Source organism: Sciurus vulgaris, assembly GCF_902686455.1.
Source record: "Sciurus vulgaris genome assembly, chromosome: 16".
NCBI classification, from domain to species: domain Eukaryota; kingdom Metazoa; phylum Chordata; class Mammalia; order Rodentia; family Sciuridae; genus Sciurus; species Sciurus vulgaris.
Window position 1 is genome coordinate 4,093,938 of NC_136477.1, and position 25,636 is coordinate 4,119,573.

At 56.0% G+C, this 25,636-nt stretch overlaps 2 protein-coding genes across 2 annotated transcripts in view; both read left to right on the plus strand.

The window, feature by feature from the left end:
• The window catches only part of ACSBG2 (acyl-CoA synthetase bubblegum family member 2), a gene marked incomplete at its 5' end in the record, with an annotated part of 31,141 nt that extends 28,922 nt beyond the window's left edge, over positions 1–2,219 (plus strand). The window contains 3 exons of the mRNA XM_079115321.1: positions 316–455; positions 615–861; positions 1,024–2,219. Coding sequence (XP_078971447.1) covers positions 316–455; positions 615–861; positions 1,024–1,097 — 461 coding nt within the window. The 3' untranslated portion in view covers positions 1,098–2,219. The remainder of the gene's footprint in view (positions 1–315; positions 456–614; positions 862–1,023) is intronic.
• A 3,246-nt stretch (positions 2,220–5,465) lies between these two features.
• Positions 5,466–24,509, plus strand: LOC306646479 (long-chain-fatty-acid--CoA ligase ACSBG2-like; the record flags this gene model as incomplete). The annotated part of the gene is made up of 15 exons (XM_079115078.1): positions 5,466–5,477; positions 5,591–5,659; positions 5,993–6,062; positions 11,618–11,844; positions 14,862–14,950; positions 15,393–15,513; positions 17,084–17,164; positions 17,329–17,478; positions 17,590–17,766; positions 20,533–20,714; positions 20,796–21,029; positions 22,371–22,588; positions 22,744–22,883; positions 23,441–23,687; positions 24,255–24,509. The coding sequence occupies 15 exons, from the start codon at positions 5,466–5,468 to the stop codon at positions 24,335–24,337; spliced, it is 2,100 nt and encodes a 699-aa protein (XP_078971204.1). The 3' UTR covers positions 24,338–24,509.
• Positions 24,510–25,636: the final 1,127 nt, after the last annotated feature.

The window sequence follows — 25,636 nt, forward strand, 5'->3', positions numbered from 1 at the left end:
AGAGGGGGAAGGATTCTCAGAGAATTAGGGTTGCCACACAGGCCCCCAGGGCAAGGCTGGAACTAGACCCCTGGGGTTGCTGGGCAATGGAGACAGACAGACCGTGGCCCAGAGGCTTCGCTAGCTCCCAAACAAGACCTGTGGGAAGGGCCGAGCAGGAACTGGGACTGGGACCCTTTATGAGAAGGTAAGTGAACAGGGAGGTGGGGCGAGAGCCCGTGTGCTGCTGGGGTCTGGAGGCGAGTGGCGTCTGCCATTCTGGCGTGGGGGTTCCTGTTGTTGTGGTTGGACCTGCTGAGCCAAGTCTTGTCCCAGAAATCCTCGTCACTGCCGGTGGTGAAAACGTGGCCCCCGTTCCCATTGAGACCCTGGTGAAGGAGAAGATCCCCATCGTCAGTAACGCCATGCTGGTGGGGGACAGAGCCAAGTTTCTGAGCGTACTGCTGACGCTGAAGGTGAGGTGCGCACCTGCCGTCCCCTGGGGCCTCTGCAGCCAGCCTGACTGGCCCCAGGGCCAGGAGCCGGCCTGTAGGCTCGAGATCCACTTGTTGGTCTTAAGGGCCTGGGTTGGGAGGGCTGGCCAAGGAACCTGGTGACAGGGCTGTCCGGGGCAGTGCGAGACAGACCGGAAAACTGGAGTTCCCCTGAACAAGCTGAGCCTGGAGGTCATCGACTTCTGCCGGAGCCTGGGCAGCCAGGCTTCCACGGTGACGGAGATCCTGCGGCAGCAAGACCAGCTCGTCTATGCGGCCATCCAGCGAGGCATAGATGCTGTGAACCAGGAAGCCACCTCCGATGCACAGCGGATTCAGAAGTGGGCCATCTTGGAGAAGGACTTTTCCATCCCAGGGGGAGAGCTTGGTGAGCGGGCTGAAGGCCAACGACCCTGACCTCAGGCCTGTCCCTCGCCAATGTCTGGGGCCTCTTGTGGGTCTCAGCCCCGGGGCTGTGCTTCCTGGTCACGCTGCAAGTGTGGAACTTCCTTTCCCTCTGTGACTCAGCTCATTTCGCCTTTCTCAATAGGTCCAACGACAAAAATGAAGAGACAGTTCATAGCCCAGAAATACAAAGCGCAAATCGAGAGCTTCTACCAGTGATGGCCTGGCTGGAGCCCTTGGCTGCCCTGGGGGTCTTGCTGGGCTGTACACTGACCGTCCCACGGGCTCTGCTGAGTGGCAGGAGTGGGCAGAATGGGGGCCACACCCAAGAGGGGTTCTGCCTCACTCCGGCTCCCTCTGCGGAGTGATAGCACCTGAGCCTCCTTCGCAGCTGGTCTGAGCAGACAGCCAAGCTCTGCCTTTCTGCTTCCCTCGAGGAGGGAGGGCGCGGCCCTCCCACCCAGGACTGGCATTTTCCTGGAGCCTCCAGATGTTTCACTGGCTTGTTTGGACGAGGCCTTCCAGAAACCTTGGTGGACGTTTCACCTGCCAGGAACCCAAAGAGCGAGCAGAGCCCCCCCCTCCCCTCCCCCATTTCCCAGGGCCTCCAGGACTCCACGAGTCTCCACAGGAATTCTGTGCAGTGCAGGCAGAGAACGTGTCTGCAGCTGTCCCAAGGACACGTGCCCCTTATGTGGGCCAACCGTGCTCTGCTGATGCCCACCCAGCCCCCTGGCAGGAGTCTGTTTGGGCTGCTGTAATAAAGTCACACAGGCCTGGGCTTCTGAGAGCAGAAACTTATTGTCTCACAGTTCTGGAGGAAAAACGTCAGAGACCACACTGCCAGCGGGGTCGGTCCCATCAGAGGGCACGAGGGACATTCCAGACCCCGCTCCCTGGCATGCAGACAGCCATCTACTCCCCTGCCTATCTCTCTCTGAGCATCTGTGTCCAAACCTCCCCTTTCTGAAGGGCACCAGTCGCGCTGGGTGAGGGCCCACCTGCGGGGCCCTTCTTAACTTCTCGACCGCCCATGTCTAAGTGAGGTCACGTCTGAGGCACTGGGGGGCTGGGACTTCCACCCGTGAGCTGATTCCCTCTCACACTGACTTGTGGGGTCTCATGAGAGGGCCTGGGCGTTCCACACATCCACCATCCCCGGCTTTCACGAAATTTCCAGTTGAGTGAGAGGCTGCTCCAAACCCGTGCTGTCTGACATGGCAGCCCCTGGCCAGGAGTGGCTCATCTGCACTGGGAGGTGCAAAACACAACTCCCAGGCTTGGTACAGGAAGGAATCTAAATATGTTATTAATATTTTAAGACCTGATTACACGTGATATTTGGAGCAAGTGGGTACATAAAATATATCACTAAAATTAATTTTATTAGTCCTTTTTTAAGTGGCTACTAGAAAATTCTAATTTGCACGGGTGGGTTTCTCTTGGACGGGGCACTCCCGGGCTCATTCTGTAGGGAGCTGGGTGAGGGCCAGTTTACCAGTGGACCCGTCACTGAGGGCACTTTGTTGGTGACTGTGGGGTCTGGAGACTGATTGCACATCATCAGGCTCTGAATGACAACCTGTGTCCCCCCAACAGGAAGACACATGGCCACGGGGCCTCCTGTATTAGCAGGGCCTCTCCCTCCAGTTTCTTGACTGTTCACCTGTTGAAGAGGCCCCCCCCGCCTTTCCTAGCAATGAGATCATGGCAGATCTACAAACGTCTGCAGACAATCCCAGGGAGCGTCTTGGGAGGTCTACAAAGAACTGCCTGCCTGTTTAAGGAGGAAGATCTGCCCCTGTATATTCCATTTGGATTTTTTTTTTTCTCCCCAGAGGACTTCATGAGACATTAGAAAGAAAAAACCTTCACAAGTTTGAGGAACTGGACCCCAAAACTCACCCACCTTTCCAGAACTGTCTTGGAAGCCTTTCCAGTAAGTTCTGACAAGGTTTTGACGACTCCTGTCTTGACTTGGGGCCAGTGCGGAACACTGCCCCTCAGGGTAGTGGGGAGGGGCTAGGCCTCCTAAGGCAGCTGGGCCAGTTGGGTTAAGTTCAAACTTCAGAGGCTCAGAGGTTTCTTAATCCAGACAAGTAGACCCCCATCGCAGGCTGGCCGGGAAAGCTGGTTGAGATGAGGTACAGGGGTCACAGTGACTGACCTGCAGGTCCTCGGTACGGGTTGGGGTCACTGCCACTGGTTGTTGGTAAGAATGACGCTTGACGATCCATCCTTCAGGATGAATCTGCTGTTGTAATAAAGTCCCAAATAACCACAACCTGAAGACCACCGTCTGCTCCTCTCTCATCCCGAGCACGGGATCTGTAAGCAGACCGTGGTGTTAACCAGCTTCCCCTCACTGTGACAAATGACCTCAGGTGGTCGAGTAAAGAGGAAAGGCTCTCCTGGCTTGTGGTTGTGGAGTCTGCAGCCCGTGGCTGCCTGGCCCTGTTGCCTTCAGGCCTGTGGGGAGGCAGCACCCCACCAGGAGCGCGGGAGCCAGGAGGCAGAGGGAGGAAGTGGAGGGGAGGCCGGTCCCTGAGAGCCGACTTCCCACCCCCAGTCGCACCTCTCAGAGGGTCCACCACCTCCCAGTGGCACCATCCTGGCGACCAACTCTAAGACATGGGCCTATGGGGACATTTAAGATCCAAACTAGCAACAGCCAACTAGAAGGGAGGAGGAGTGACAAGGTCAGGAGGACAGAGTGGCTGCCAGTCAGTAGAGGCCAGAGGGGGCATGAGGAAGGCTGTTGGTGTGGGAGGAAGAGGAACTCCAGCTGGACCAGGTGGCCACCCCGTCACCAGGGAGGGGCAGGTCAACACCAGTGCCGCAGATGTTTCTTCACCTTTCTTTCCCTGCAGAAAGGGAGAGGGATTTGAGAGGAAAAGATGTGGCCATGAGTTCGCGCCAGCACACAGAGCGCAGAGCTGGAAGTCCCTCCCGCACCAGCCTTACAGCCACCACCACGCAGAGGGAGGGGCCAGGGTCCCAGGCAGGAGGGGATGGAAAGAGCTGGACTGTCTCGGTGGCATCCGACGCCGCACTCCTGGGAGCCTGATGGCAGCAGTGGGGGATCTCTGCCCCGGGCAGCAGGCTCGGGATGGCCCACATCTCTCCCCGCTGGATTCAGAACTACTGATCTAAGAATTCAAGTTTGCTGCCATCTTCCTCTTCCGTGGTGATCGCTCCATTTGAGGGTGATGTCGCGGTCACTTCATGTGCCCCACGGCCTATACGGTCATTCCTTCAAGTTAAAACAGGCATGGAGTTTGGCTCTGCTGGGTTTTTGAGCTCACGACCTAGATTGCTGGGAACACCCTGGCGCCAGCACACAGGTCCTCTGGGTTGTCCACGTAACCAGAGCATGGCCTGAGCCTGGTCCTGAGTGGCCATCGGACAGACCAAATTGAAGTCCACCCTGCAGAGTACGTTCTGAGCTCTGTAGGATCCAGGAACGTGAGACCCGAGACCGGGAAAGGAGAGGAACCGCTCAGAGAGCAGCTGGAGAGGCGACACCCGAGAGCAGGAGGGAAGGAGGTGCAGCTGCACAGCGGCAGTGGGAGAGACACGGGGGTGCTCTGAACCAGTGCTGGCTCCCTGGTGTGGGGGCCACATGCTGCTAGGGCACGTCTGCGGCTTCTCTGGGGTGGGGTGGAGGGCAGGAGGGGGAGGCACCAGCTTCCCGTCGCTGTGAAAACAAAAGCAACTCCTGGGCACCACCCTGTGGGGAGGGAAGGCTGCCCCGGGTGCCCGGTCGGCTGGCTGGTCCAGGTGGGCCTGCTGCCCTGGACTGTGGCAGAGCCCAGGCTGCAGCACAGCTGCTCCCCTCATGGCCAGAAGCAGCCATGGGCAGGGAAGAGACCAGGGTCCCCCTCCCTGCATCCAGCCTCACCGTGTAGAGGCTCCACTCGCCCTGCACGTGCCAGCCCAGGACTGAAGCTTTAGCAGCTCAGCCCTTGGGGGACGCTGATCGGCAGCTGGAGAGGCAGGAAATGCGTCTCGTAACAAGTAGTGAATCTCGGCAGGGGATGTGGGAGGTCTTTGTGCTACTTCAGCAACTTTTCTGTAACTTTGAAAATACTTCCACACATTATTTGGAGACATATTCTAAAGCCTGTGGCTGGTTTTCAGCCACTTACTTTTGCGAGCAGGCATGGCACAGACATCTTTCTCTGAGCACAACTGCCCCCTTCTTTCTAGCTCCTGCATAGTTTCCTGCAGCATGGACTTTGCGTGGCTTGCTGCCTAAGTGTCGCTGGACACTTAGGTTGCTGTCACTTTGTCACACTGCAGCCAGTAGCCTTGATGTCACCTGTGCACAGAGCACATCTATCCCTCAGTCCTTCACTACACCAAGTATCCCGCTGGCATCTCAGCTGCATTCCCAGAGGCCAGGCTGGGCTTCAGCTGACCAGGCGCAGAAGCAGGGCACCCTCCACAGCTCGAGCAATGCCCCCTGCCCTGGAAATGCCCCCTCCGTTCCCAAGACCACAACCCAGGCAAGGGAAATGAGAGCAAGTGTGCTGGAGTGTCCAGGCAGTCCTCTCAAGGGACGCCGGGGGAATCGGCACACTCGCGATGGCTGAGAAAGTTGCTTCTTGCATGCCTGCCAGTTCTGGTGCTGGTCCTATGGGGAGGAAGCAAGCTAAGCTAGTGATGTCCCTGCTCCTGTAGACTGACTCACCAGTCTCTCCCTGTGGCAGCTAGAACAGAACGCTGTGGACGGGGACATGCTCACCGGGCCGCCACGGACAGTCATGCGGGATGGCAAGGCGAGCACCAGAGGCACCGTGTGAAACACAGAAGCGCTGGGCAGCCAAGCCACGGCCACTGGACAAGCAGCTGTCCAGCCCGTCCCCATCAGCTTTTCCCCAGAAGCACCTTTCCACACACCTGGGTCTCACATCCCGTCTTCAGGTGTCCTCTTTGCTCTCTCGGCAACCACCCCTCCAGGTGTGGGTGTTACCACGCGCCCACCTCCACACATCAGCTGGTAAACAGGGCTTCTCCTTCTCTGGTGAAGCCCCTTTGGAATCCAATCCCACATTGGTCCCCAACACGAGCTAGCCATGCCCTCTAAGCCACTTGCCAGTCTTCACCTCCAGGTTGTGATCAGCCTCTGGGGACTCCTGAGGCCTGACTCCACCGAGATGGGAGGCCATGAGGAGGGCACTGGTGGGTAGGGCAGGAAGATTGGCCAGCGCTGGGACACAGTGCCCCGAGGTCACCAGAGGCAGTTTCAGCAAGGCGAGACCAGCTTGGGCCTGGAGGAAGGGCTGCTTTGCTAGCATGGGCAGCTGGCAGGATCTGAGTCCTCCCAAATCACACCGTTCCAGTTCTTGGCACCACGCTTTCTCAACGCCCTGGCTCTCGTGAGAAGAGCCTGCAAGGCTATGAATCTGCTCCACATTACCCTTCAGCACCTGCAGCTGTGAGGGGCACTCAAGGCACCGCAGGAAGACCCTCTGAGCAAGCCCAGAGGTGAGCCGGGACCGTTAAGGTCCTCTGGTGTGGTCATCAACAGTACCCACAATCCCGCGGCCAGCTCTTCCTGCCCCTCAGTCCAGACCTTTGCCTGGGACAGAGGAGCAAGGGCAGCACACAATCCAGCATCCCACTAAGGGCAGACGTGCAGACCAGCAAGAGCAGGGTCCAGAGGTGAAACGCCTCACTTATGACCAACTGGTGTGGATAAGGATGCCAAGGCAGTCCAACAGTGCAGCGGGGGAAGGACGGCCCGTCAACTAATGGTGCTGGACTATGTCCAGAAGGAAAAAAAAGAAAAAAGGATTTAGGCCTTTACCCCACACCGTGCACAATTAGAGAGACATCATACACCTCAATGCAGAAGCTGAAATCATAAAATGCCCAGGAAAAAATGTAGGAGAAAATCTAGATGCCCTGGTATTAAGTGAAGATTTCTTAGCGATGATGCCAATGCACCAACCAGGAATCAAAAGAACTGACAGAACCAGGTTGCGCCAGCATCAGAGCCTCTCACCCCTCAGAGATCCTGTCAAGAAACCATCGACTTGGAAGAGGAAAGGCAGGAGTCTTTAAGAGCCACGCAAATGTCAACGAGATGTTTTGTTCGTTGAATATACAACGAACTCTTAGTACTCAATGATAAAAAGAACTGCATCCAACTGGAAGAAACGAGGCTGATGGGAACACAGTGCGAAGACACTCTGTTCCCTGACAGCGAGCGTAGCCAGCCTGTAGTCAAGACGACCTGTGGCCCCAAAACGCTCCCACGTTTCCAGTCGGGTCCATCCACATCCACAGTTCAAACGAGCTTGGTTTCTGGAGTCAACAGTTACCATGTAGATACTTTTACAAATAGCATGAAGGAGGAACTTGGCACACCTGAACTTGGAGGGAGGAAAGAGTAAAGGGAGAAGGTAACGTGCAAACCACACCTGAAAGTCACCTCAGCGTGACACCGTCATTACAATGATCTCATTTACAGACCCAATTTAAAAATGATAAAGGATTGGAATGTGTCTTATTATTATCATTATTATTTTGGTACCAGGGATTGAACTCAGGGGCACTCAACCACTGAGTCACATCTCCAGCCCAATTTTGTATTTTATTTAGAGACAGGTCTCATTGAGTTGCTTAGCATCTCACCTTTGCTAAGGCTGGCTCAGAACTCACGATCCTCCAGTCTCAGTCTCCCAAGCTGCGGGATTACAGGAGTGCCCGGCTGGAATGTGTATTTCTATTTAAAAAAAAAAAAAAAAAAAAAAAAAAAAAACTGGTCAATAAATACATGAGAAGATGCTTGACAGCCTCAGCCATCAAGGAAAGGCAACCGCCACCCCCACATGAGATTGTACTTCACTCTTCTAGCCTTGCTAAAATCCTCTTACACAGTGGGGGATTGAACCCAGGGGCACTTAACCACTGAGCCACATCTCCAGTCCCCACCTTCATATTTTATTGAGACAGAGTCTCGCTAAATTGCTGAGGCTGACCTTAGAGGCTGAGATTACAGTGGAGCAACTGCACTCAATCTAGCTTTGCTAAAATTCTTAAAATGTGGTGACACCAAGGCAAGAAGATGGAGGGATAGGGACTCTCACACATCCCGGTGGGAATGCAAATAGCCACTTTGGAAGTTTATTGAAATGTTAAAAATGGAGGTACAACATGGCAATTCAGTTTCTAGCTACAAAAATAAAAACAACTTTGTACCCAATGGCAGGAGGACACTTGAGAGGGAATCACCGGTGAGCCAGGAAGCCACCCTGAGGGAAGAGGCTGTTTTTACAACTCACTCGCAGGAGAACTGTCTCAGGGTTTCACTAGCCTTACCTTAACCTTCAGGACATGCACTCCCAGTGACCTGACCACCTCCTACTAGGCCCTGCCTCTTAAAGCTTCCCTCACCTCCCACACCAGGGACCAAGCTGCTCACACTTGGGCCCTTGGTGGCAGTACTGGATGCTTGGGTCATAAGAACCCCCAGTTCCCCAGTCAAGAAAGCTTGTGTCTAAGAGCTGCTGTGTCAGCAACCTGCTGGCCAAAGCAGAAGGCTGATGTTGGTGCTGCTGGCCCCAGAACCACGCTGCTTCGAACAGGGCCCACCTTGGCTCCACCCCTCACGTGACTTACTCCCATCAGTCATGACCAGGGGAACCAGATCCCGTTCAGAACCCTCCTGCATGGAGTTTGAGGAAAGCAGCTTTCAGCTTCCTGGCCTCTGCTGCTGGAGGTGGGCTGGGCTCCGTCTTCCTGCAGGCCCCTCCCGTTCCCTGAACCTGTGCTTCTCGCTCTGCTTCGCTGAGCTACATCCAACATGCCCCCTTTTGTGCCTGGCCTCTTCCCCCCAGTGTGTCTCTATCTGTGCGGTACCAGCGGCCCCTTCCTTCTTGATGGCTGAGCAGTAGTGGGTGTTTGTTGGGCGGTACCACCTACGTCCACACGCATGTCTTCTTTGAAGAAATGTTTGCTCAAATTCTTTGCCCATTTAAAAGCAGGGCCATTTTTTATTTTTGAGTTGTAAGGGTTCCTTATGCCTCATGGTAACGACATCCTTGTGCTTCTTTAGTTACTAGTTTTATAATAGAGTTTGATTTCGGTAGAATAAAGTCTTTTGTTTAAAATCTTTTTTTTTTTTTTTGTTAAATTCTGAAACCAATTTGTCAAGTTCCATAAAAATTCTTGAATTCTTTATTGATAACGTATTTGGGGGACACTGGGAATGCAGCTCAGTGGTAGGGTGCTTGCTTAGCATGCATGGGCCCTGGGTTTGATCCCTAGCATGGCCAAAATCAAAATTAAAAGGCCATTTTTATTGATTAATCTGAAGGAGAACATTTTTTTCAATACTGAGTTTTCCCATTCATTACATTCATTAATATGGTATCTGTTCCAAACTTTTAGCATTTTATCCATAACTGCCTTGAACAGCTTTTGGCCAACTTAATTCTGGCTACTGTTTGTTACAGCTGAGGTTTTCCTTCTTTTGGAGTGTTCTAGGTGGTTGTGCTGGCACACGAAAAGCTGCTGGTGTTTCTGGTACGCCTGCAACGCACTGCCGGTCTACTTTTCAAAACGCAAACGCTTTTTTGCAAAAATAGGCATATCTTGCAAATATTTTTCTCTTCCTTTTCAATCTTGGTTCCTCAAGAAAATACAAGAGGAAAATAAAGCCCTCCACATCAATAGAGGAACCTATGCATTTTCTATGATGGCTCGCTGCTGCCTTCTCTTCGTAGCTACCCTCTGAGAAACGACAAGAAGCCATTTGCTTCAGAAAGGTCTTTTGAATTCATTTTTAAATTGTGGTAAAATATACATAAAATCCACCATTTTAGGGCTGGGGTTGTGGCTCAGTGGTAGAGCGCTTGCCCAGCATGTGTGAGGCACTGGGTTCGAGTCTTGGCAACACATAAAAATAAAAAATAAAGGTATTGTGTCCATCTACAACTAAAATTATTTTTCAAAAATCCACTATTTTAACCACTTTTTAGTATACAGTTCGGAGGTACTAAACACACTGCCCCTCTGTGTGGCCGTCCCCGGCACCATCTCCAGATCCCCTTCATCGTCCGGAACTGACTCTGCCCCCCTCAACACTGACCCCATCTTCTCCCAGTCCAGCACCAGCTGCACCACTTTCTTCTCAGGCCACTTTAGACCTCCCAAGTGGGGTCAGAGCACCTCTCTTGCTGTGACTGGCTTCCTTCGCTCCACACAATGTCCAGGTGTCCGGATGTCCTTCCTGTCCTACCGCAGTCCGCTTATCCCTCCCTCTTGTCGGCTGCCACCAGCCATGAACGTGAGTGTGCGGCTCCCTCCAAGTCTCTGCCCTCGTCCCCTTGGCCACATACCGACGGTGGGACTGCAGGCTAAGATGGTCACCCTCTCTACGAAGACCCAGGAAGGCTTTTAAATGACTTCTCGGTTTGTCAGGCTCAAGAACCTCCACCAATATTTGCAATCTGTAACTGATCACGCTTTGGGAACCTGCTATTCGAAGTACAGACCATACCTGGTGGTCAGGCTGGGCCTTGTGGGGGCTAGGGCTCTCTGCTTAGCCTCTCGGACACTACACCTTTCTCACTGGCTCACTCTTTCCACCTCAGGCTCCACAGACAACAACGCACAGCAGTGACTTGAGTCCCTCCAGCTGCCAGACCTGAGACCTAGCCCCTGCCCCCAGCTCCTCCCTGAGCACCATCCCCTTGGAGACCCTTGCCTAGGGGGCGTGGCAGAAGTCCTCTTGCGTGAACCTCCCCTTGTCCCCTGAGACTGGTCTCTGTAAAGGGACAGTAATTCAGGTTGCCATCATGGCCCTGGGCCATGGAATCAAGTGATGTCACAAGGGTTGGCCATCGATAGCGATGTTCTGGACCTCCAGTCTGGACACTGCCTGTCCCCGGTGGCTAGAACAGGGAGGGTGACAAAGCTGACTAAAAGAAGCTGGATACAGGAGTAAGCACCACCCTGGCAATGGCAGAGAGGGGTGACAAAGCGCTGTGGGTGGGAAGCAGGGGTCGGGGGCGTGTGTATCCCGGCTGCTCCCGGATGGGCCAGCAGCCCCCGGTGGGGGAAGGGCACAGAACTAGAAAATGATGCGCTTGCTCCGCTTGCTCTGTGCTCCCCCTCCTCCCCGTGCCGGTTCCAAGGCCTTCACCAGGCGCTCCCTCTTCCAAAGGCTCCTGCTGCAACTTTCCTGGGCCAACTCCCACCCACTCTGGAGGGAGCCTTCCCTGGCCACCCGTGACCAGGTGAGAGGTGCGCTCCGGACCAGCGCCTGCGACTGATCGTGTGCACGTGTGTCTGCCCGGCCCCTGGGAAGGGAGGCAAAGGCGCTCTGCACACCATGTCCTCCGGCAAGAGTCACAGGGCAGCAAAGAAGCGCCCTCAACACCCAGAAAGTAAAACCAAAGGTTGGGGCTCCGGGGCCCGGGGCAGGGGGAGGTCTGGGCTCCCGGGGGCACTCGGCCAGCGCTGCAGTCCAGGGTTGCGGTCTGTCCCTCCTTGCAGGTGGTCCCGGAGGGGATGCTGGGCTGGGCACGGGAGCGGTGGTCAGCGCTTGTCAGGCTGCTGGCCCCTGCGGGAGCCCAGGGAAGGGCCTGCGGGCCTCAGGCGGCTTCCTCCTCGACTCTGCCTCGGGCCAGTGCCGCCCGTCCTCTGCCCGCCCTTCTGTCCACCCGCTTCCTCTGCGGGCCTCCACTCGCTGTGGGGCCCGCTGGACATGCCCTGCCCGCCTGCAGGCCAAAGCTACTGGACCTCGGACTGCGACGGCCAGGTGCAGCTGCGGCTGGGCAAGAACTCGCTGAACAATGAGGTGCCGCTCACTGTGCACGACATGGTCATGGACACGGCCATCAAGTACGCCAACTACATCGCGCTGGGCTCCAAGCACAGGAACGGCTGGCACACGCTCACCTACATCGAGTACTACGAGCAGTGCCGGCGCGCCGCCAAGGCCTTCCTCAAGGTAGCTCCCGCGCCGCTCCTGCGCCTGCGCGCCGCTCCCGCGCCCCGCTCCTGCGCCTGCGCGCCGCTCCCGCGCCCCGCTCCTGCGCCTGCGCGGTGTCTCTCTCCGCCGCGTGCGCCTGGGCTTTTCTCCGAGGCCCCCAGAGAGCTCGGGATTGACAGCCAGTCTTCCGTCTTGGTTTCGAGTCCTTGCACCGCCGCGGTTAGCTTCTCTGTGCCTCGGTTTCCCCATGTGAAACCGTGTGTAACATAGAGATTTTCTATTAAAAAAAAGGTAGAATGTATAAACAAATACGTGTAAAATGTATTTACATATAAAATGGTTTATGTTATACATACATGAAATGCATTTTATATCTTATGCAAAAAAATAAATTTCATAACTAGAAGAGTGAGGAGTTGTACTCCATTTATGTATGATGTGTCAAAATGCATTCTACGACAGTCATGTATAACTAATTAGAACAAATCAAAAAATAAAACATTCCATGTTTTATGTATTATATATATAATATGCACATGTGTTGCATATGTAGATATATAATAGAAATATTTTATATTCTATATACTTATGTGTATTCATGTATTTCTATATTATACACTTACATGAATATAATTTTATACATGTATTTTATAGATTATATGTGTATATTTGTTTTATATATTAGACATACATTTCTGTGTGTGTGTGTATTTTTTTTTTTTTTTTAACAGTACTGGGATGCAGATTGCTCAAGCCCACGAGCATTCCACATTTTAAGACAGGGTCTTGGAGCTGGGGTTGTGGCTCAGTGACAGAGCACTTGCCTAGTATGTGTGAGGCATTGGGTTTAATTCTCAGCATCACATGAAAATAAATAAATAGAATAAAGGTATTGTGTCCCTGTATGACTAAAAATATTTTAAGATTTTAAAAACAAGACAGGATTTCACCAAGTTGTCCAGGCTGACCTCAAACTTACGATCCTTTTGCCTCAGCCTCCCAAGTAGTTGGGATTATGGATGTGTACCATCAGGCCTAGCTACTAGATTGATATATATCATATGTAAATATATTATGCCTTATATATTATGCATATGTTTCTTTTATATATTATACATGCAAATGTTTCATATCTTCTACTTATAAATATGTAAAACACATCTACTGTATACAGTATATCATACGTTTATGCATTAGCCTTCTACATTTGGAACTTGTGTATTAGACTTAGTAGATACCGTTGTTTACATATAAATATCTGAACACTGCAGCACCTAGCTCCCGGGTGTGCGGCTGCTGGCATGCCTGCTGTAGCTCCCACACACGCCAGAATGGACATTGCCACCAGCTGCCATTCTGACGGCTCCTGGGTCTCTTCTCTAGTGGCATGTCTTAGCCAGGTCTTTTCTGGCTGTCCTATCCCCCTCTGTCATAGCCCCTTTGTCACTGCCCAGCCCTGTAGCCACCTGATCCTGTGATCATTCGTGTGTTTGGTTGGTCAGTCCCAGGAGGACGAGCAGAGGGGACGGCCTGGTTCTAGCGTAGCACCACCTTCCGGTGTGTGTTGAACGCCTGTCTCTCAGGCTGGGAAAGGGACCCAAGTGAAGCCAGTCAACATAATGAGCGTCTGCCGTAGATGGACAGTGACCTGTGATCCAGGGGAAACTCAAGCCAGAGAAGGGACTAGAAAGAGACAAGGATGGGATTGAATTTTAAATAGGGCCAAGGAGAGTCTCACTGACAGGAGGTGATGTTTCAACAAAGACCACAGGAAGTTGGTGAAAGAGCATGGGGAGATCTGGAGGAAGATGCAAAGGCCCTGAGGTTGGATTGTCTGGCATGAAGGAGGGTCAGCAAGGAGCCCCTGTGACTGGAACAGAGGGAGCTGGAGGTAGGGAGGGAACAGGGCTGGTCCTGCAGGGCCTGTGGACTTGGACTTTGACGCCAAGGGAGGTGGAAGCTGTGGAGGGCTGTGGGACTGTGGGCAGAGGAGAGACAGGATTTGGCTTAGGTGCCCACGGGTGTCGGCTCTGGCTGCTGTGGGAAGGAAAGCATGGTGGAAACCAGACAAAGTGGAGATGAAGATTGACAGAGGTGGAGGAGGCAGGGATGATCAGATTCTGAAGGTGGAACCAACAGAATGTTCCATGGGGTGGGCGTGTCAGACAACTGAGAATGACCAAGATTTCTGGTCTGTGTGCTGTGGAAGGTGGAGCTGACCATGACTGAGGTTGTGGAAGGTTGGAGGGGAGGGAGCCGGCTTGCCGGGGGGAGACATTAGCACTTCCTTTGTGCTGCGTGGGGTCTGGCCGAGGAAGCAAGAGGGCAAGAGTCTTGGATGGAAAGGAGAGGCCCTGCCTAGATCCCACGGGACCTGTTTGGTGCCCGGCGAGTGGAACCCTGCGTGCGCCATCTCGGAGTCTCAGTACTGCGCACAGGCAGAGCTTGAGCAACTGGGACATCCACACCATTTTATCTGGTGAAAGTGAAAACAATACAAACCTAACAACAGAAAGCCACCAAAACCTCGGCCTAGAGGGGGAGACTGAAATGACCATCTCTGTCTCCTGCATCATGTCCCTAAAGGCTTGGAAAACAGTCCAGGCGTGTGGCTTGTGACCGAAGGCAGGTCAGGATAACAGGCGCAGAATCCCCCGGCTCCCCAGCACTGTCTGCGTGAGAAGCCAGGGTGCTTCGCCCAAGTTTTCTTGAGCCCCTCAGTCTGTGCTGCTGGGTTTCGGGTCCAGAACTTGCTCTGTGGGGACACTGACCTGGGCCAGTGGCATTCCCGCCCACAAGTTTTGACGGCAAAAAATGTTTCCAAGTGTCACCAAATGTCCCAGGGGGCAGAATCACCCTGGCTGAGACACCCGAGGAGCATGTGGAAGCTTGTCTTTCGAGGGGGCGGCTCTCAGGGAAAAAGGACGAACATTCCTCGAAGTGGCGGAGCCCTGGCTTCCCGACCCCAGGCTCGGGCAGGTTGGGGCTGGTGACAGCTGAACCTGTCTGTGCCTCACAAACTGTCCCTCCTCCAGCTGGGCCTGGAGCGCTTCCACGGCGTGGGGATCATGGGGTTCAACTCAGCGGAGTGGGTCATTGCCAGCATCGGAGCCATCTTGGCAGGGTAAGGGCACTGGTCTCTCCCCGAGCCGTTAAGGCAGGAGGTGTCACGGTAAAGTCCCCAGGACAAGGAGCTGACCCCCTCCAGTGTGATCTTTGCTCGGTGGAATTTGTCTAAGTCCCAGTCCCAGGCATGCTCAGCTCACCTTCCAGACATTCTGTCCCCAGCAAACTCATACACACCCAGCGAAGCCCAGCCCTCGTGTTCCCTCCTCCAGGAAGCCTTCCCCACTCCCCACTCCTTGGGATTCCCCCGCACTGCGCCCTCCTCCAGTAATCCAGAACGCTGGGAGAATCCCTTCAGGACAGGGCCCAGGCTGGGGCTGTCCCTGAGTCCCACCTTCAGGGTACCTCATGGATGTTGGGGCATCGGTGACTCCCAAGAATCCTGCAGTTCCCCAAAGCCCTCACCCAGCAGGCCTTCAGCTCCTGGATTCTGCTTCCAGAGGTTTCTCTGTTGGCATCTTGTCCACCAACTCCCCAAAAGCCTGCCAGGTCATCGCTGAGAACGTGGAGATAGACATCTTTGTGGTGGACAGCGACAGGCAGCTGCAGAAAGTCATCCAGGTTAGTGACGCTCCGACCTGCAGGAACCCGGGGGCACCCACTGGGGCACGGGCCTCGCCTGGTGAGGAAGTGGAGTCCCACGTGTCCTCCAGCTATGCGAGAGGCTGCGGCAGAGGATCCTAAGTTCAAGGCCAGTCTCGGCAACTTAGTGACACCCTGTCCCAAAATTTTAAAAAGGACTGGGGGATGGCTTGCCCAGCATGGGTTCAACCCCAGATAAAGGAAAAGGAGAAGGGGAAGAGGAAGGGGAGCAGTAAGAGGGGGTACCAGGGAAGAGGAAGAGGATGGGCTAGAGGGGCTGATCCACTGCCACCGGCCTTGCTCTGCGGCCTGCCATCCTGGAGGCCCATCCTGTGGAGATCTGAGCCTGCCCAGCGTTGGCTCCGGGGCCTTCTCTGCAGCCCACCCCAGGGTGGGGGATGGGCTGCCACTGGGTAGGTCAAGGTCAACTCTAACCCCACTAGGCGAGGGCAGCCCAGAGAGTTTAGGAACACCTGCCTATTAATACTGGTGGGGTGGTGACCTGCATGGGGCACCTGCTGCTTATCAAGTGCCAGCTGAGGGCTCTGCTCCCGGGCACTCTCGTTCTGAGGCAAGCCTGCGCCGGAGCCTGCATGACAGAGCTCAGGGAAGCTCTGATGCCTCCTGCTTGAGGCCGTGTGGCAAACAGAAGCCACCCTGACTTTTGACAAGATAGGCGTGATGCGCCACTTAGGGTGGCACTGCGTAACCCGGTATGGCTGGGTCACTGCTTCGCGCTCCAGAGCATTGTCACTGCCCTGACGGGACACCCCTGCCCACCAGCGGTCACTCCCCAGCCCTGGGCAGCCAGGCTTCCGCCCTGGGACTTGCTTGTGCAGATTTGTCATCTAAATGAAGTCACGCAATCAGATCTGCCTCGGGCAGCTGACTGTCCATGGCCCCAGGCTGATCTGGTCCAGTCGCTCCATGCAGGGGCTCTGAGGCCTCCCGCCCACCTCTGGGTCTAAACCCAAGAGAACTGAAAATAGAATCTTGAAGAGATGTTCCTGCCTCACCCCGAGTCATGTTGGCCTGATTCATGGCATTCAGGAGCTGGAAGGAACCCAAGTGACCATCAGCGGATCAATGGACCAATTCAGTGTGTCCACTCACACACTGGAGGATTACTCAGCCATGAGAGAGGCCAGGCTGTGGCACGCTGCTGTGTGGGTGGACGTTGAGGACTTTGCCCTCAGTGAGGACCAGACAGACACAAAAGGACACACAGCGTGTGGTTCTACTTATGTGAAATATCTGGAATATGTAAAGCCATTTAAAAAGTGGACTTGTGTTTACCAGGGGCTCAGGCAAGGGGAACAACTACTAATAGGTATGGGGTTTCCTTTCTGGATGATAGAACGTTCTGGAATTAGGTGACGCACGCTACATTTTAAAGTGCTCCTGACTCGTCTGCTCTAAAGTGGTCAAGCGTAGTATGATCACGTTTTACCACATTAAGAACAAGGGGACCCCCTTGTAACCTGTGGAAGAAGCACCAGGCAGCGGGAGCCTGCCGCGGCGCCCTGCTGAGCCCAGCCGTGTCTTCCAGATCCAGAGCTCCCTGAAGCACCTCAAGGGCATTGTGCAGTACACGGAGGAGATTCAGATGGTGCAGGAGAATCTATATTCGGTACATCCCAGCTGGGGAGGTCAGGGCAGGCAGCCACAGCTGGCCCGGGACAAGAGCCCCCATTCCCCGGCCTGGGGCCGAGGCTGTCGGGGTGTGCAGGGCACTGGGAGCCCCTCCAGGAGCCACTCCTGCCCCCAAGAGCCTAGCCACAGGTCTCTCTGCAGTGGAAGGAGTTCCTGAACCTGGCAGGTGACATCTCAGATGAGAAACTTGACCAGGTCATTGACTCCCAAAAACCCAACCAGTGTTGCACCTTGGTCTGCAGTGTGGGGTCTCTGAGCCCCTTGAAGGTCATGATGCTCAGCCATGATAACGTGAGTGTCCCGCCTGGGTGGGGCTGGGACCCGGCTATCCCCACTGGCCTGTGGCTGCTCCTGGGATTGAGACTGAAACGGCCTGCAGGTGACTACTCAGTTGCCCTTCAGATTACCTGGACCACAGCAGCTGCCGTCCAGAGCCTCTGTTATAAGTGTCCCCCGGAAGGGCAGGAGGTCCTGGTGAGCTACTTGCCACTCAGCTACATCGGGGCCCAGATTTTCGACATGTGGGTGGCCATCTTGGTGGCTGGGACACTGTACTTCGCCCCACCAGAGGCTGGGAGAATGGGCATGATTCCACGTCCCCCTGGCGCGGTGAGTCAGGCAAAGGCAAGCTCGGCGCTGGTGAGGGTGCTCGGGGCAGGGGGCTCGGGCCAGAACAGAAACCCTCACCCTGCGCCCCACAGCTGCACGGCTCGGTCTGTCCCCTCTCTGGTCCTCAGTTTCCCCACGTGTGAGGCAGGGGGTGGAACAGGCGGGAACCAGCCTCACAGGGCCTGGAGGCATATGGGCCACAGAGGCAGCCAGAGCAGAGTGGACACAACCCTGGCAGGCCTCGGTGAACAAGCTGATCACACCATGTGGTCCACCTGGGCATGAAAATGTCAGCCTTAAAAAGGAAGGAAATTTCGAGGAGGTTGGTGGCCATGCCTGTAATCCAGTGGTGGCTCAGGAGGCTGAGGCAGGAGTATCGTGTGAGTTCAAAGCCAGCCTCAGCAATTTAGTGAGGCTCTGAGCAACTCAGTGAGACCCTGTCTCTAAATAAAATATAAAAGGGTTGGCGGTGTGGCTCAGTTGGTAGAGTGCTTGCCTAGGATGTACGAGGCCCTGGGTTCAATCCCCATCACCACCAAAAAAAAAAAAAAAAAGGAATCTAAATAAAATATAAAAGGCTGGGATGTGGCTCAGTGGTCAAGTGCCCCTGAGTTCAATCCCTGGTACCAAAAAAAAAAAAAAAGGAAGAAAATTCTGACACTAGCTACATGTGCTGGACCTTGAGGACACATTGCTGAGTGGGAACCAGTCAGAAGGACACACGGCAGGACCCACCCTCGGGACGTCCCTGGAGTCTCTAGACCCACAGACGAGAAGCGGCATGGAGCGAGCCCATGTCAAGTGGGCAATCTGGGGAGGCGAGAGAGCTCTGGGGAGGACGGTGGGGATGGCCGCATGGGCAGGCCACCGTGCTTGTGCCACTGAACTCAGACACAGTTGATGAGGCTAGCACGGTCGCAAGTGCCTGTGGTCCCTGCTGCTCGGGAGGCAGGACTGCTTGAGCCAGGAGTTCAAGGCCAGCCCGGGCAACACATTGAGAACCTATTTCAAAAAAAGCTTAAGAAAAGAGGAAGTAGAAGGAGAGGAGACGGAGGAGAAGAAGCAAGCAGGTTAGCATGGTGAACTTTCTACACGACAATCAAAAAGAAGACGCGCCCAGGGGTCCCCAGCACCCGCCCAGCTCCCCTCCCGGGTGCCCATTCTGAACACCCAGGTTGGTGCCTGTTACTGTCATGCACCAGGCTGGCTGTCCTGGGGACTGTGGGCCACAGGCCTCCAGCGGAGGAGCAGGGAGTGGACGATTTCAGCTTTCTGGGCCAAGAGACCAACCAAAGGTGTTTTAGGGAAAGAGCAAATTTTCACACACTTCTCAAGGAAAAAAGGCACATTTTTATGGATGAGAACACTGGAATTTCATATGGCTTTCGTTGTCGTGGATGGTATCCTTTTGTGGCATTGGGAGTGGAGCCCAAGACCTGGCGCACGCTAGGCAAGTGCTCTGCCCCGGGCCCCAGCCCCGCTCTGGCAATATTCTTTTAAAATTTAAAAAGTGATTAATTGGGGGGATGGCTGGGGTTACAGCTCAATGGGCAGAGCACCTGCCTGACAAGCGCAGGCCCTGGTTCCCTCCCCACCACCTCATGTGCACGTGCGCACGCGCACACATACACAAATTAGATTTAAAAAATTAATTTTAACAATTTTAAACAATACATCGCTGTCCGTGTTTACGAAGTACAGTGTGACAATTCAACACGTGACTCCAGTGTGTGCAGATAGAATTGGGGCCATCAGCATTTGTACCTCCTTATGCGCTGGTCATTTCTGGGGTGGGTTCCTCAGGCAATTTTTTGTTTGTTTTTGTACCAGGGATTGAACCCACGGGCACTCAGCCACTGAGGCACATCCCACACCTTTTTATTTTTTCAGACAGGGTCTCGCTAAGTTGCTTAGGACCTTACTAAGTTGCTGTGGCTGGCCTTGAACTTGTGATCCTCCTGCCTCGGCCTCAAAGATTCACTGGGACTGCGGCCGTGCGCCACCACGCCCGGCTCTTCTGGCCATTTTTAGGAAGCACTTAGAAGTTCACAATGGCCGAGCGCCATCTGGGCCTGGCACTGTGGGCTTGCGCCAGCACGGGCGGGTCTGGGTCCGTCCTGGGCAACATCTTACTCTCCACCCTTCTGCGCTAATATTCTGGTCAAGGTCATGGCAGAATCTTTCCTCTTAAGAGAAGGCTTGAAAACGTGACAAAATCAGTTATCCCACCTCTGCTTCCCCGTCTCTCGCTGTGTGGCTGTGCGTGTCTGTCCCCGTCGTAGCCTGTGCCGTGCTCTGTCTCTGCCTGTAGCTCTGCCTCGCTCCCTCCCTCTCTTCTAGCTGCTCCTCTGTCTCCTAGCTCCTGTGTCTCTGTCCCTCCCTCCCTCTCTCCTCTGTCTGTCCCTCTCCACCTCCTGCTCTCCCCTTCCCTCCTGCTCCCTCCCTCCCCATTTCTGTCCTCCTCTTTCCCTCTCTCCTTCCCCTTCTTCCCTCCTCCGCTCTCCCCTCCTCCCTGACAGCCTTCACAGGTCCATCTGGCTGCATCTCCTGCTCTGCCAGGGCAGATGCTCTGGAGCCTGGTCTTGCTCTGGGGGTGGCCGCCACCCTGTCCCTGACTCCCTCCAGCCCCTACCCCAGCTCCTAGCCACCATCCTCAGGTTGAGGGCTCCAGGCTGTGCCCCTGGGGTGGGTGCTCAGCTGAGGACCAAGGCCGCCCCTCCACCCTGTCCCACGCAGGGCTTCCTGATGGACATGCTGCGGGAGGTGCAGCCCACCACGTTCTACGGCATCCCATGGATCTGGGAAAGGATGCTGGACAACCTCAAGACCAGCCACCTGGACTCCTCTGCATTCCGCCGGAAGCTGGACCGGTGGGCCATGAGGCTGGGGCTCCACACCAACAAGCAGCGGATGTTGGAGTGAGGCTGGGCCCCCGTGGGGACACGGCAGGCAGGCGGGTGGGCGCGGCCACGCCGGGTCCTGTGGGTGTGCTTCTCCAGGCAGGTCCACCCCCCGCTGTGCTTCCGCCTGGCCAAGATGCTGACCTTTGACAGAGCCAGGAAGTTCTTGGGCCTGAGTCACTGCGAGCAGTTCTTCAACATGGGCATGGGGCTCCCCAGGGCCACACTGGACTTCTTCCTCAGCCTGAACATCCCCATCTTCGAGATGTACGGCCTGTCCGAGAGCACGGGCTTGCATGCTCTCTCCGGCCACCAGGCCTTCCGGCTGCTGAGGTGGGTTCTGGCAAGGACCTGGGTGCACCGGGGCGTGTGCAGGTCCCAAGTGTGGCTGTTACCCGAGTCAGGCCCCCGTCTAAGGAACCTGTGTCCCAAAGCACACGACCAGTACCCTTGCTGGGGAGGCCCGGAAGCCCCTTTGGGTTTGTGCTTTGATTTGAAAATCATTATGTGATTTTAGTTTTACTAAAGGTGCGTCATCTGGGACACCCTGGTATCTCTATGCACTGCTGTGTACAAGTTACTCCCAGGCTCAGTAGCCTGGGACAGTGACCGTTTTTCATCTCATAGTTTCTGTGGATCAGGAATCTAGGAGCCACTTCCTAGATCCTGAGGTTGGGGGCAGGCTGCTGGCCAGGACCATCTCACCCAAAGGTCACTGTGGCTGGAGGGGTCTCTGCTGAGATGAGTCCCTTGCATGGCTGGGGCTGGAGGCCCAGCTTCTTGCTGGCTCCCAGCAGGAGGCCGAGTTCCTCTGCCATGTGAGCCTCACCACAGGGCTGCTTGAGGGTCCTACTGGCATGGCAGCCAACTTGCCCCAGCAAGAGAGATGGAGGTGAAGGCCATAGTGCAAACCCATTCTGGTTGGGTGGCTGGCCAGGGCACTCCCAGCTGTGGGACACTGAAGGTGGCGGATCCTGACCACAGCGGTTCATCCACCTGTAGGGGACATCCTGGCGCTGGGCCTGGAGCACGTGTGGTCAGGCCGCTGGCTGTCCCCCTGCCCTGCAGCCTCAGCCTGATACCTCTGCTTTCTTTCTCAGTGGCTTGCAAGTGGCAGGCATCTCACTGTGTCCTCACGTGACAAAAAAGAGGTGGAGGGTCCCCTGAGGCCTCTTCCGTCAGGGCACATGTCCTACCTTGGGCCCCCACACAGCCTGATCTAACCCGCCTCCTCCCGACCCTGTCGGCAGGGACCACCCCTCGAGGGCTCAGGGCTTCAGCACATGAGTTTTGCCAGAGAGGACACAGTTGGGGCCATAGCAGGCTGGGGCGGGGTGTCCACATCTCCTGTAGGAACCTGGAGCGTGGTTTCCAAGGAGAGCAACAGGTGGGCAGGTCCCTGTCCCGGCCTGGGTCCTATTTCCCGGGTATCCCAGTGTGGAAACCTGCAACAGCAGCTGGTTCACCCTTCAGGTGTCTCGCTGAGTCCCCTGGACTGGGTGCCACGTGGGTGGCCCGGGCAGTCTCCCTTCTACCCTTGGCTCTGTGCCCTGTGGGACTCTAGGACCCAGAGGAAGCCAGGAGCACTGTGCTGTGCACGGGGTGTGGGGAGCCCCCCCCTCCCTCTGGTGGAGGAGAGCCTCTGGCAGTGCCTGACACCCCCCTCCCCTCCAGCTGTGGGAAGGGGCTCCCCAACACCCTCACCAAGATCAAGGAGGAGGATAAGGAGGGCGTTGGGCACATCTGCATCTGGGGCCGGAACGTCTTCATGGGATATCTCAACGACAAGGAGGGCACCCAGAAGATGATGGACTCCTACGGCTGGATGGACACGGGGGACCTGGGCTTCTTGGACGTTAACAGCTTCCTTTATGTCGTGGGCAGTATCAAGGGTGAGACAAGGTTGGGCCTGTAGAGCCGCCCTGGACAGTGGTACAGGGGGCAAACAGCACAAGGCCCCGTTAGGGCCGACACTCAGCGTGGGCGCAGGGGCACACTGGCATCCCCCACCTGATGTGGATGTGACCCTCCTCCCTCCCACGTGCAGATACCATCACGCTGCGCTCGGGGGAGAGGATCAATCCCTACCCCATCGAGAAGCGGGTGAGGACGCACCTCCCCATCGTGCGCTACGTGGTGGTGGTGGGCCAGGATGCCCCGTACCTGTGTGCCCTCCTCACGCTGAAGGTGCCTCGGGACGCTGGGGTGGCGGCTGGCGGGCGGGAGCTGCTGTTGGCTCAGAGCTCAGATGGCAGCTTGGCTCTGGGGGCGGCAGGGGGCTGGCATTTGTCCTACAGCCCTTCTTGGGGAGGGTGGCAGGCCACTGCTCCAGGGACACCAGGTCCAGGACCTCAGCCACACTCTGGTTGTCGGGGAGGCTGGGTCAGGGACCTGAGATGTTGGCCTCCAGGGATGGGAATTCCACCTCAGAGCAGCGTCCCAGCGATGGCACGCCAGGCACGTGCCCTCTGCAGGTCTGTGCATGGGGGACGGTGGCCTCCCTCCCTCCTGGAGGCAGCGAGGGCCTGGGTCTTGTGGCAGTTGGTGGGCAGGGCGGGGCAGTGGGGCTCGCCCCTCCTGGGCTGGCCTCCCTTTGGTCACCTGTGCAGTGTGCGGCGGGGACTTGGCACCAGGACGGACGTGCCGTGACTGCTGGTGGAGGATGTTGAGCCCCGGCGTGGCGCGGTGGCGGGGTGGCAGGTGGGTGCTGCCTGGGAGCAGCCTGACCCTGGCCCCTCCCGCAGTGCCAGATTAACTCAGAGACGGGAGAGCCCCGGACGACGCTGACCAGCGAGGCCATAGCTTTCTGTCGGAAGCTCAGGAGTCAGTCCACCAGGCTGACGGACATCCTCCACAGGCGCGACCCCTTGGTCATGGAGTTCATCAGCCAGGGCATCGAGGCTGCTAACGCGGAGGCGCCCTCCGAGAGCGCCAAGATCATCAAGTGGACCATACTGGACAACGACTTCTCTGTGGGCGGTGGGGAGCTTGGTGAGCAGCGGGTGGCAGTGGCTGGGCAGGCGTCCTGGCCAACACTCACCTCCTACCAGCTCCCGGGACATGGGCCCTAGGACCTGGCCACCCGGCCTTGGCCAGCTAGTTCAGCAAAACACACCCCAACCCAGAGCATGTGTGGGGTGCGTTGCGGGGATCCCTGGGCCCGTTCCCGGGGCCTCCCCTGGAGTGGAAGAGGAGCTGCCTCCAGCGCTGCCGCCCACGGCGCGTCCGCCGCGTCTGACCCCTGACTTTCACCGTAGTCTCCACCTGAGAGTGTCCAAGGAGTCTGCATTTTGTCTTTGAAGTGTGTCCCAAGGGCCATTTGCACCCTGGGCACTTGTCAGAATGCCCTAGACCTCAGGTGGGGTCCCAGCATCTGCGCTTTAAAGCTGCTGTGTCCCCCGGGCAGTGAGGGGTGCTGCCCCTGCTGTGGTGGCTGTGGAGGGTGGGGTCCCTGGTGCTGCGAGGAGAGCCCTCCAGCTGCCCCGGCACTGCCCTCTGCATCCATAACCCGGCTCGCCCTGCTGCGTGGGGACCTTCCAGACCTCTGCTCTGTCACAGGAATCACCACGAAACTGAAGAGGGCGGTCGTGGCCAAGTTGTACCAGGCCGAAATCGATAGCTTCTACCAGGGATTTGGTTAATGGCCAGGAGGCCCCCGTGGCTGCCTTCTCCGCAGGTGGCCCAAGCCCCCTGCCTCTCTCCCTGCTGCTGACAGTCTGGCTGATTCCTGGAGGAGGGGAAGTCCTGCAGCGAGGGCTCTGGTTGGAGGGAACCTGGCTCTCTCCAGACACATGCTCTACATTTTAAGAGAATAAACTTGATTCACAAAGGGGCTCTCGCCTGGGTTGATTCTGCCCCCAGGAGGTCTTGGGTAGTGTCTGGGACCTGTGGCTCTCATGCCTGGAGAGCTGCTGGCCTGGAGCCGGTGGAGGCCAGGACGCTGCTCAGTAGGAGGAATTGTCTGCCCAGCTCCAGAAGTCCCAGTGCCGAGGGGTCCCCGAGCTAAATGGAATCCTCACCCTGGCTTTGAGTCCAGGTTCTGGGAGACTCAAGAACTGCCGAGATGGAGCCCACGGCTTCTTTTTTTACTCCTAAAATAACACATGTGAGAAGCTGCTGAGGGGCAGCTGGAGGCTGGCTCTACAGACAGGAGCCGCTGCTGTGGCCGGTGCCTGAGGGTGGGTCCTGGGTGAGGGCAGAGGGCTCACCCAGGTTCACACGCTGTACTCACGAGGAACGCTTGGGGTACTCATGGTTCAAATGGTGCACATTAAACCCCACCCAGCACCCAAGAGAACAGAAAAGATGTGGAAATGAGCTCAAAACCGGGCCTGGTGGTCATCCTTGTCATTCCAGTGACCTGGGAGGCTTAGGCAGGAGGATTGAAAGGTCGAGGCCAGCCTCAGTAACTTAGTGAGACCAAAATGAAAAATAAAAAAGGCTGGGGATGTGGCTCAGTGGTAGAGTGCTCGTTGTGCGTGCAAGAGGCCCTAGGTTCCATACCCAGTATTTCCAATGCCCTGCTCCCAAAACAAGAAGACCTCAGTAGAGGCCTGTGGGGCTCAGCAGGGGCCTAACTATAAGGCTGGCTCTGATGGGGCCAGGATGTGCCCACAATGCACTCAGGAAACCCTTATGGGAGTGAGAAACACAGGGCTCCACCTAAGGTCCCACTGCCTCCCAACAGCACCACTGAGGACCAAGCCTGCAGCACAGAGCCCTGAGAGGCAGCCGCACCGAGTCAGAGCAGCAACTACGTGTGGAGATCCCTGTGGACCAGCTGGAGAGGCTGAGCTAGGCTGCGGGGGGCGGGGTGGGAGGCCCACTCTGAAGTACATTCGCAGCCTCTGCTGTCCCTAGTGAAGGCCTGTCCTCAAGGGAAACTTTCACCAGAGCCTGCCCAGTCTGGGAGGAAGATGAGGAACACTCGTGAAGGCCAC